The 11,133-nt window shown below is 41.1% G+C and overlaps 1 protein-coding gene across 1 annotated transcript in view; it reads right to left on the bottom strand.

The window, feature by feature from the left end:
• LOC143034583 (uncharacterized) overlaps nt 1–10,908 on the bottom strand; it is an 18,576-nt gene extending 7,668 nt beyond the window's left edge. The window contains exons 1-6 of the mRNA XM_076200856.1: nt 10,475–10,908; nt 10,144–10,362; nt 9,529–10,026; nt 8,029–9,423; nt 7,438–7,860; nt 2,889–3,014 (exon numbers count right to left, since the gene is read on the bottom strand). Coding sequence (XP_076056971.1) covers nt 2,889–3,014; nt 7,438–7,860; nt 8,029–9,423; nt 9,529–10,026; nt 10,144–10,362; nt 10,475–10,711 — 2,898 coding nt within the window. The 5' untranslated portion in view covers nt 10,712–10,908. The remainder of the gene's footprint in view (nt 1–2,888; nt 3,015–7,437; nt 7,861–8,028; nt 9,424–9,528; nt 10,027–10,143; nt 10,363–10,474) is intronic.
• Nucleotides 10,909–11,133: the final 225 nt, after the last annotated feature.

The following is an 11,133-nucleotide window of genomic DNA, read 5'->3' as shown; positions in this document are numbered from 1 at the left end:
AGAAGAGTATCTGAGATCCATCCCTAAAGAGGTGTCGTTGTACCTTCAGGAGAAAGAAGTCTCAAAGTTGGAAGAGGCTGCAATCTTAGCAGATAGATACGAAATACTTAAACCTACTGCAGGAAATTCTCAGTTACTCCAAGGGGGAGAGAGGAACAGACGAGGATCCCACAATCAACCTCCCCAGATGGACCTACGAAATCCCTAGAGTTCAAGAAAGGTGACTATAGTAAGTCATCGCAGATAATTTCATGTAGCTACTGTGGAAGGGTAGGCCACCTGATGAGGGATTGTTGGCACAGGAGAAGGGAAATAGAGAGGATTAAACCCATAGTATTATTAAATAGATGGGACACCCATACAGAAGGTAAAGTCCGAGAGGGGGAGGACGAAGAGGAGGCCACCAAAGTAGTGGCCCTCATGAGTATTACTGCCACAGACGACAAAGAAAAAGATGAGATGAAACCTCACTTGAGAGGTTATGACCCATTCCTATCTCAAGGAACAATCACCATAAAGGGAGAGAAGAAAAAAAGGGTGACCATTCTGAGAGAGTCAGGAGCTCTCCAATCAGTAATGCTGAGTAGTTTACTAGAAAAACCTGTAGCTAAAGGGAGAGTAGTTATAGGCTCCCTTGGAGGCCTAACGAGGGTGCCACTGTTAGAGATAGATATGGAATCGCCTCTATATGAGGGACAGGCAAAGATGGTCCTAGTAGATCAGTTGCCAGTGGAAGGAGTTGAAACCATTCTAGGAAATGACTTAGTGGGTGGGAAGATGTGCCCTACATCCACATGGGAGAGAAGAGAGAGAGAGAAGGGTCTAAGGACAAAGTGAGGCCAATAAAGGTCTTGAGAGGGGATGGCTGTGGAAATCCTAAATGTAAGGATAGTCTGAATACCGAGGAAAAAGGCCCTAGTGAAAGTACCCAAGTCGAGACAGAGGTGGAATTGAGGTTCCTGTTCCGTGAGGAACGAGACAGCGAGTCGGAAGTGTCTGACCTGACTCGTCTGTTTATGGGAGAGAGGAAAGGAGAAGCAAAGAATCTAACTGACTCACACAGACTGGGAGAGAAGAAAGGAGAAGCAAGAGTCTAACTGACTCACACAGACTGGGAGAGGAAAAGAAAAGAGTCTAAGTGACTCACACAGACTGGGAGAGAAGAAAGGAGAAGCAAAGAGTCTAAGTGACTCACACAGACTAGGAGAGAAGAAAGGAGAAGCAAAGAGTCTAAGTGACTCACATAGACTGGGAGAGAAGAAAGGAGAAGCAAAGAGTCTACGCGACTCAAAACAAATGGGAGAGAAGAAAGGAGAAGCAAAGTGTCTAAGTGACTCAAAACGAATAGGAGAGAAGAAAGGAGAGGCAAAGAGTCTAAGTGATTCACATAGGATGGCAAGAGAAGAAAGGAGAAGCAAAGAGTCTAAGTGACTCACACAGAATGGGAGAGAAGGAAGGAGAAGAAAATAGTCTAGGTGATTCACAGAGAATGGGAGAGAATAAAGGAGAAAAGAGTCTAAGTGACTCACAGAGAATGGGAGAGAAGAAGGGAGAATCAAAGAGTCTAAAAGACCCACACAGACTGGGAGAGAAAAAAGGAGAAGAAAAGAGTCTAAATGATTCACAGAGACTGGGAGAGAAGAAAAGAGAAGCAAAGAGCCTAAGTGACTCACACAGGATGGGAGAGAAGAAAGGAGGAGAAAAGAGTCTAAGTGACTCACAGAGAATGGGAGAGAAGAAAGGCGAAGAAAAAAGTCTAAGTGATTCACAGAGAATGGGAGAGAAGAAAGGAGAAGCAAAGAGTCTAAGTGACTCACACAGAATGGGAGAGAAGAAAGGAGAAGCAAAGAGTCTAAGTGACTCACACAGAATGGGAGAGAAGAAAGGAGAAGAAAAGAGTCTAAGTGATTCACAGAGAATGGGAGAGAAGAAAGGAGAAAAAAGAGTCTCATCGAATCACACAGAATGGGAGAGAAGACAGGAGAAAAGAGCCCTGTGACTCACACATAATGGGAGAGAAGAAGGGAGAAACAAAGAACCCCAGTGGCCCATAGAGAATGGGAGAAAAGAAGGGAGAAACAAAGGGTCTCAGTGTCTCACAGGGAGTGGGAGAGAAGGAGGTGGGGGCAATGAGCCCCCGTGGCATACAGAGAGTTGGCTTCGATTTGAGAGGTCGGAAGGAAGGAGTGGTGAGTGGGATTGAGTTGTCAGGGGAATACTATTTAGAGTCGGGAGTACTATTCCGCAAGTGGGTGGATAGTACTTGTCCTACTTATGACGCAGTATGGTCTGAAAGGCGACAAATAATGTTGCCGAAGGTCTACAGGGAAGGAGTTATGCGGTTAGGGTATGAAAGTTCCTTTGCGGGACATAAAGGTGTTCCAAGAGTGATAAAGTCTGTGGAGGCAGTGAGGAGTAGGTTGACCTCATGTTGGCAGAGAGTTAGGGAAACCTTAAAGAGTGTTCAAGAGCGAGTGAAACAAAATTATGACCATTAGGCGAAAGTGCGAGAGTTTAAGCAAGGAACAAGGTTCAGCGACCCATATGACGTAACAAAACGAGCGAGGGAACTGAACTACGTTGTTGTCACTCCTGATAGGAGACGGAAGCAGCAGTTGTGTCACCTCGGTATGTTGAAAGCGTACCAGGAGAGGGACAAAAGTGACGTAGGTGCGTCTGGTAATAGTGTGCATGCCGTCACCATCGTGCCTGAGGAAGACGAGGACTCGACCTTCCCCAACTTCGAGATGACGTGGAAGGCGAATGCAGATGTGTGGCCAAAGGTGCTGGGCCAGCTGGGTCATCTTTCGGATGAGCAGCGAGAGGTCCTACTGGAGTTGCAGAGGTGATACCAGAAGAGCTTTCGGGATGCCCCTGGGAGGACTCACCTGACGCCGCATGACGTGGATGTGGAAAATGCGACGCCCATCAAGCAAGCCCCGTATCGTGTGAACCCGCAACAAGCGGCTATCATTGAGGAAGGAACAAGCTAAGAGTGTTTTGGTGTATTGTCCCTGTGTTGCAAGTCCCAGATTTTCTCAGAGCCATTTCATCTGTGTTGTGATGCGATTAACATTGAAGCGAATCAGCTTTGCTAAAAAAAAAAAAAAAAAAAAAAAAAAAAAAAAAAAAGGTGAACACCCCGTGAATTACTTTAGTAAGAAATTGAATATGGCTCAGTTAAAGTACAATACCCTTGAAAAGGAATTCCCATCAACCCTCTTAGCAATTAAGTAATTTTTTGTGCATGTTCATGTTGGTGCCCAGGTAACGGTTTTCACAGATCACCATCCCTTGAAGTAGTTTAACAAGTTTAAAGATAAGAACCTCCGCTTAAGCAGGTGGAGTTTGTTTTTGCAGGAGTACCCTAGTTTGAAAATGCATGCATACACAAACACAAATACCATATGTACGCAATCTTTTACATGTTTGTGTATGTGCATGTGTGTGTGTGTGGATTGACAATAAATGTCTACAGCTATAAGGTGAAGAAATGTATCTAGTTTATTTATCTTCAAAATATATATGGTTATAGGGGTTTATCTGCAAAAACGTAGGAGTTTGTGAATAATCTATTTCCGCCCGCACTAAAATTAAATGAAAATAACCAATATTTCAACATTTGGTAAAAGTATGCAATCATTTTACATTAACATGCTTTCTTCTCACAAAAACTATCATGGTTTGTGGCAACATTAATTTCACAAATATAGATAATATTTATGGAAACATACAAAGGTTTGTTTAACCATATTAATTCTTAAGTCACAAAAAAAGATACTACGCGACTTAAGAGGACACTACAGTAGTGGCGTGTTCCCACACCATAAACCTCCTAACTTTGACCCTTAACCCTAACCAAAAAATATATATATATATTCATATACATATATATATATATATATATATATATGTGTATATATATATATATATATATATATATATATTGGAAATGAAATATAGTTATCCAAGTACCTGGAGTGATAGGGTATCAGAATATATATGGTTATGGTGGTCTATCTCTAAAACCCTTGGAGGAGTTTGTGTACAAACAAACACAAATAAACAAACAGAAAGACAGACAGAGGCTACTACTTTATTATAATAGATATATTAACTTACTTATCTACTTTTTTATCTGTTTAACTCTCATATTACTTATTTACTAATTTATTTACTTATCTCATTACTTATTTTTTAATTTTCTGTGTTTTATATTCATTCATAAGTTTATTATTTTTTCAATCTAAAAATATCTAGACAGCCTACCAAGATGAACCTCAGAGAGTACTTGGCTCCACATCGCCGTTTCACTTTGTTGGTAATGTTGCGTCACAGTCTAAATCGGTGCGTGTTTTGTGTTTCTTAGGATTGTAATACCTTTCGTGCCGAGGCTTGTTGTTGTCACGCCAGGCGACTTCATCCAACCAATTGATACCCATTTGGTAAATAATTGGTTGAATTCACGTCGATGAAACCTTCTGATGCTGTGGGGCGCTCATGGTTTTAATCTGGCTAACGCCGGACGAATGTTTCGGTGACACGAAAGGTTAAGGTGAGAAACTGAACCCAGACGATAGAGCAACACTTTTACTTAACTTTGGCCATAGATCCCACGGTAACATTTAAGAGTTACATCGGTAGATCTATCATCAAAACGATTAGTTAGCATTTCGGTGGCTATCACCAGCGCTTCTATCCATGCGGACGATTTCTCGCTAAAGAGGCGAAGTCACACAGATGGTAAAGAAGAGATTTAAGGAAGGCAATAGGAAAGAAAGGACCGAGCGGAGATTGGTCTCTAGTCATAAAAATAATGGTAACTCTGGTCTGTAGGAGTATCGTTACGTTCCCTAACATACTGAGTACATGAAGCGACAACTGTCTATCGTTTATGGAGGATCTGGGTAAGGAACGCTGAGATGAGCAAGGTCAGGTTAGCAAAGGTTGGGTCATGAAAGAGTAGGTCAGCTTAGGCTACTCGGCTGCTGGGGCTCTTATTATTATTATCATTATTTTCACAGTGTTAACACGATTCCTCAGGTTTTTCACCATGAAAGGGACGCAATGGAGCTGTATAAAATCGCATAGAGACAACCAACACAAAGGATAAAAATCACTCCATTCACAAGGAATGAATAATGATACTCCCTTCATTTATGATCAGATACTAATCTGCACTGAAATAGTAAAGCTAATCCCTTTTAATTCCAGCCATCACTCCGTTCTTCTAACTGCCTTAAGTATCTTCGTTACTTCCTTTATAACTTCGACTCTTTGATATGATATCGTCCTCAAGGGTAGAAGCGCTAGTTATTGAAGACAAATTAGTCACATTTCTTCTCGTCCCACTGCCCCAGGAAGATCAGTTGCTACCGGTAGCCACCATCTCACAACCATCTCCAATATTTGGCGCCATCACAAGACTTCTTCATCTACGTCGAATCAGCTGCCTGAGCTACCAAGAAGCTAAAACGAGGAGTTTCTCGTTCATATCAAGGATAGGAATAGAATAAAGTGATATATCATAAAATAACTTTTGGCATTATCTTTTTCAATTGTCATCGGTATATGCCTTATGGTGCTCAGGATGTCCTAATAACAGATCAATTAATGGTTATATCTATCGACATTATTTTGTCCCGCCCCATGTGACGTTGCGACAATGCCACGCGCCGGGGTTGGCAGGGAGAGGGTGGATACACAACCACGGCTGTAGCAGTACAACGATACAATGAATGGTTCTCCTTGTGGAGCTGTAGGACGCAACACGCATAATTTCTCCACATTTTGCTTGCCGCCTCCCCCAGTACTGCTCTTCACGTCTTTTGTCTCTGTTTATAATCAAATCATTGTGCTTCTAATCCCAAATCTGCAGCAGTCGGGAGGACGCTTATACAATAACAACATCTTTTAGTGTGCATACATTCCTATGATCTTGATGATTGTATCTTGGAAACGTTTGATATATCAAGATTATTCTTTCCATTCATCCAGTATGTCTCATCATGGCATTTGCTAATCTACTCCTTCGGCTTCCGTGCAACATCCAGTGTCTTGTATATAAAAAGAAGAAAAAAAAAATGGTGTGCAGGAAAGGCTCCTTAGCTGTATTAGTGCCGCAACCTTCAATGCAATTTGTCTGGGGAAAAACTTCCTGCCTACACACAAATGTCTATGTATTGGAAGTTTGGACTTTACTTATATTACATTTGTGATGGTTTCTTTTATATTATACTTTCTCGCGGACCCGACTAATACATCTTTTATAGTACTTACGATGGAGTGATACATTCTCCATTATTCTTGAGGATATTCCTTAATAACAAAGCTCATCACTTGGAAATTTTAAAGGCCAGTTGGCTATTTAATTGGTTAAGAAAATATTGGAAAACTACAAAACTTATATTGAAAGTAATAATCAGGAGAATTTTCAAACAATCTTTCTTATTTAATTTTTTTCATGATGAGGTTTTCTGGGAATTTCAAATACTTTTTTTGCAAACTGACTCAGAAGTCCTAGTTCTGAAGCTGTCAAATATTCTTAAGAACTCATTAGTTCCATTTCTAAACTAAAACTACCGAGCGCATAGTCCTATACTGCCAAGCTAACAGAAATAGAATAAATGGTCATTAATATGCTTCCTATATACATTTGGAATTTATAGATAATTTGTATTTGGCTTGTGAATATCAATATAACACTTTTGATAAGAAGCTAGCTTATTTGGCATTTTCCACCAGTTTCAATACTGAAAAAACTGTCATTCCATGATACAATCTTTATAATGTTTTACATACAATTTTTTTTAGCATTTGATGTATGCAGGATACCTATTAATATTTCTTTTCATGGTTATGTTTATTTATTCATCCAGTTATCATTATCTACATGCTTATTTCATTATTGACAGAATGTCTCTTGTTTATATATTTTGCCACTGTAATCCATTGTAATCTCTCCTTTTGTTTTCAGTTCAGCTTTGTATATATATTTCGGGTTTACATCTGTCGTCGTTTTTATTTTTTATTTTGAATTGGAATGATAGTTTTTAATTATTTTAGAAATTTTATTATATAATCTATTTTATCAATGTCATATAGAAATATAAACATATCCTCTTGACAGTTGAACTGGGTGTACGTCCTGTAGGAGTAAAGGTTGATAAGAACACAAAAAATATATATATACAACTTATATGATTTGTAACAGGTATATAGATTCTAAGGCATCCAAAAACAAGAAACAAATATCTTACCAGTAGTAAATGACGCACTTGTAACCCTTCTGACTGTCCATCGGGTCGACATGAAGTTTTGTATTGATCCCATCAACCATGAATCCTCATACGAACAAGAGGTAACACCGTAAATTTAACCTTATATTTATCACTAATCATTGAAGATATGGAAGAATGTTCATCAATGAGCCATTCATAGGATGTTTCCCGAAGTGGAACTGGACTGGAAGGTCAACTTGGTTTGCTGATCAGCTCCTCTACCGAAGGAAGATTCATGGTAGGATGTCTGTTCCCTCCAGCCCTTAGTTCTGCTGCTGCTGAGCGTCTGCGAACTCTGGGACACATCTTTCTTGACCTTAGGGATAGCGCCGCAGTCTTTTGTAGACCCCTGCTCCTCCTCCTTCTTCGGCGCCGTGATAGTGAGGACGCCGTCGGAGGAGAGCGCCGAGGTGACGGCCTCCATGTCCACCGAGGTTGGTAGAATGAAGCATCGACGGAAGCTACGACTCGAAGTAGAATTGTTCTCTTTCTTCTGTGTTTGGCCCTCGACGACCAGCATCTGTCCATCTGCCTTCACCTTTACGTCACCACCAACGAACTCATACACGTCCAGCACTACCTGTAGGTTTTGAAATGAAAAGACGATAAGTCATTAAATAGAATCATTGTATATAGAAGTTTCTTGATGTACCATGGATTATTGACTGTATGATGGAATAACAATAGAGCAAGACACTTCGTAATTGTAGAAATCATTGCGTTATTCAAATAGACTCAGTCTCCTTACCTTGTAACTGGTTTCCTCGTCTATAACCTGAGCAGCCTGACTTTCCTCCACAGATATAGACTGGCGAAGAGTTCTGTAGGCCTTCAAGTTATCACTGGTAGAAGCTACACCAAATCTTTCAAGAACCTTGGAGATGGCTGCCTGAAAGTGTTTGTGGTCGTTGCCAAAAAGAGAATCCTGCAAGAGGTTTCCTCGCCGTTCGACGGGAAATGAATCGTTGACCTGAACTGTTGATTTGTGAGAGTCCACCGCTGTTTCAGGATGTGTTTCAGATCTCGTGTTCGATGAGCTGACGTTTTCCTCCAATACAGAAGCACTGCCTTTGTTATGAACACTGGAAGAAGATTCCTCCGAAAGACTTTCTGCATCTGCGCATTCGAATTTCTTAAAATTCAAGAAGCCAGTCTCCAATGACCCAATTTTGGGAGTCCAGTAAGGCTTGTCACTCCAACTAGAGGTGTCATCATTGCACAATTGAATGGAAGAGTATTCTTTCGTTTCTTCTTGATGTGCATGAGCTTGATGAGTCTTTTGTCCTTGCATGTTCTCTGAATTCACTTCTTTATCACTGACATTTGAAATACTGGCTTCGATGTTCTGTTCGTTAACCTGGCCTTGCATCTGTTCTACTTCCGGTTCAAACTTCTGATCGTGAACTCTTTGAGGACCGATTTGTTCCTCCTGCTGAATGGAGATGATTTGCACGTTTTCCATATGCTGCTTCTGTTTCTGCTCAAGTTGCTGTTTATCCTGCTGCAAGGGCTGTTGTTTGAGTGTGGTCTCACTCTCTCCCTTCTCATCCACAATATTAGTGTTTATCTTAATTTGCAACTCTTCTGCATCCTTTTGTAGCTTCTGATTATAAGCTTTCTGTCGCTCGATTTCCTGTTTCTGTTGTTGGAGTTGGTCTTCTTGCTCGGAGAGCATCTGCTCCTGTTTGTGTATATGCTGTGCTTGTTGCTGGATCTGATTGTCCTGCTGCTGGAAGAGCTGCTGCTGTTGAAGTCTAGCATGTTCTTCCTCTTTATTGCAGACGTTTTGCTCTGACTGAATTTCACTGACAGAAGTCTGTTGACTTACTGAACGTACCTCTTGAGATTGTTCTGTGTTTTGCTGATCGGAGTTACTTTCATTCTGAATGGGAATGATGTGTTCAGATTGTTTGTGAATGTTGCATTTCTTCTTGGCCAAAATTGTCAGGACTCCATCAGAAGACAAAGCGGCCGTAATGTCACTGGCATCAGTGTGGTAAGGCAAGGCAAATCGACGCTGGAATGTTAGATTGGGAGGAGAGCTGTTGACTGCTTTCTCCACTCTTCCCTCCACCACCAAACTTTCTCCAACAATTTTCACCTGTACATCACCATTCTTAAAATCTTGTGCGTCCAATACGATCTGAAAAAATAACAAGAAGGTATAATTGTGTTTTTTTTTAGTCTGTTATATGTGCATCAGACTAAACGAGTTTTATTTCATATAGAATGATAGAGAATAACCAACCTTGAAGGAAGTATCGTCCTCTGAGAGGGTGAATGCCTGAGTTTCATTCGAGAAGTCGACATCACGGAGGGTCCTGTACCGTTTGACGTTCTCCGCACTGGAAGACTCCGTTCCAAACCTTTTCATGACGTGCTCCATTGCTGACGCGAAATCTCTGTGGGCATGACGGAAGAAGGAATCTTCAAAGAAAGAACCTCGTAGTATAACAGGCAGGGGTGTAACCGGCTCCACTACGATGCTGTTCCTTTCCCGTGACTGGTTTTCTTCTTGGCTTGTTTTCTTGTTGGCTTCTGTTGCGGAAGTTGAGTTGTTACAGTTGTCACTAGTGTTGTGATAATTCTTTGTTTCATCTCTGATTATTTTTTCAGTGACCTCTTTCTCCTGTGATTTCATGGAGGAAGTGTTTTCAGAGGATGACTCTTGTGTGTTGATGTTCACGCTTGTTGTGGTTCTATTTTCGATTGGAATGTTGAACTCATTTGGAGCATCTGGTTGGTTCTAGGAAACAGATTAATCATTAGTAGTTGAGAAGGTAATACATATTATAAGAATTAAGTTTGTATTCTTAGTCATTATTTAATCATGTAAGGAAGTGTTTTGGAGTAAAAGACATACCTTTTTAGGTGCAAAGATTGTAAGGATTCCGTCGGAAGAGACTGTGGAAGTGACGGAAGCCATATCAACGTTCCTCGGGAGGGAAAATCGTCTGCGGAAGCTGTGTGTAGAGATGGAGTTACCCTCTTTCTTCTCCACACGCCCTTCCACCTCCACACTGTGTCCTTCTGCCTTAACAGACAGATCACCGTCCTTGAAATCTTTCACGTCAAGTATGATCTATTGGAAAAAACAAATAAGTGTGGATTAGCTCGTCTCTACATGTGACTTAATTATAGTTGTTATCTTGGTCGGGAGATAATGTATAATCGTATACCTCCGAAAGACTTACCTCTCTGGCGTTGTGTTGATCTGTGACGGAGACTGCCTGGTTCTCTTCCTTGAGGTCTCTCTGTCGCAGACTTCTGTAGGAGGTCAGGAAGTCTGGAGAACTGAAGCCATATCTATCTGTGATCTCCTTAAGGGCCATCTGGAAGTGTTTGCGCCTCTGTTCGAAGAAGGAATCGTGAAAGAAGCTGAGGCTGGACTGAGTGATGGGCAGGAGCAGTTCTTGACTCAGGAGAGACATGATGTCAAATGTTTATGTCGTCACTTGATATGCACGAAACCAAAATGTTTAGAGGATTGGTCGTAGGAAGTGGTTGGCGCTGATTCACAGATGAAGGACTGGATGCGGAATGGTCTTGAATAATGGCGTGATCTTGAGTATACCTCCGGTCTTCTTCTTTCTGATGTCTTGCTTACTGATGGGGTGCCCTGAGGACGTGGGTCCTTTTATAAGACCTGCTGTTGGCACCGGTTCACGAGGGAAGAATCAGGTGCCAAGACACTCCGATACGTCATGCTCTACGCCATTCGAGAAGGATTTCTTGTCCTCTCCGTGATATTAGTCATTCTTATTTGTATTTTTTTTTATGAACAAAGACTACGCTTAGTGTATTGAACACTGTTTTATGAAAGCCTAAAGATTCTACAAAATTAAAAGGAATA

The sequence above is a fragment of the Oratosquilla oratoria genome, chromosome 2 (assembly GCF_046742065.1).
Source record: "Oratosquilla oratoria isolate Oo_2021 chromosome 2, ASM4674206v1, whole genome shotgun sequence".
NCBI classification, from domain to species: Eukaryota; Metazoa; Arthropoda; class Malacostraca; order Stomatopoda; family Squillidae; genus Oratosquilla; species Oratosquilla oratoria.
The sequence above is the reverse complement of the archived record's forward strand: the minus strand, read 5'-3'. Positions and strand labels throughout refer to the sequence as shown.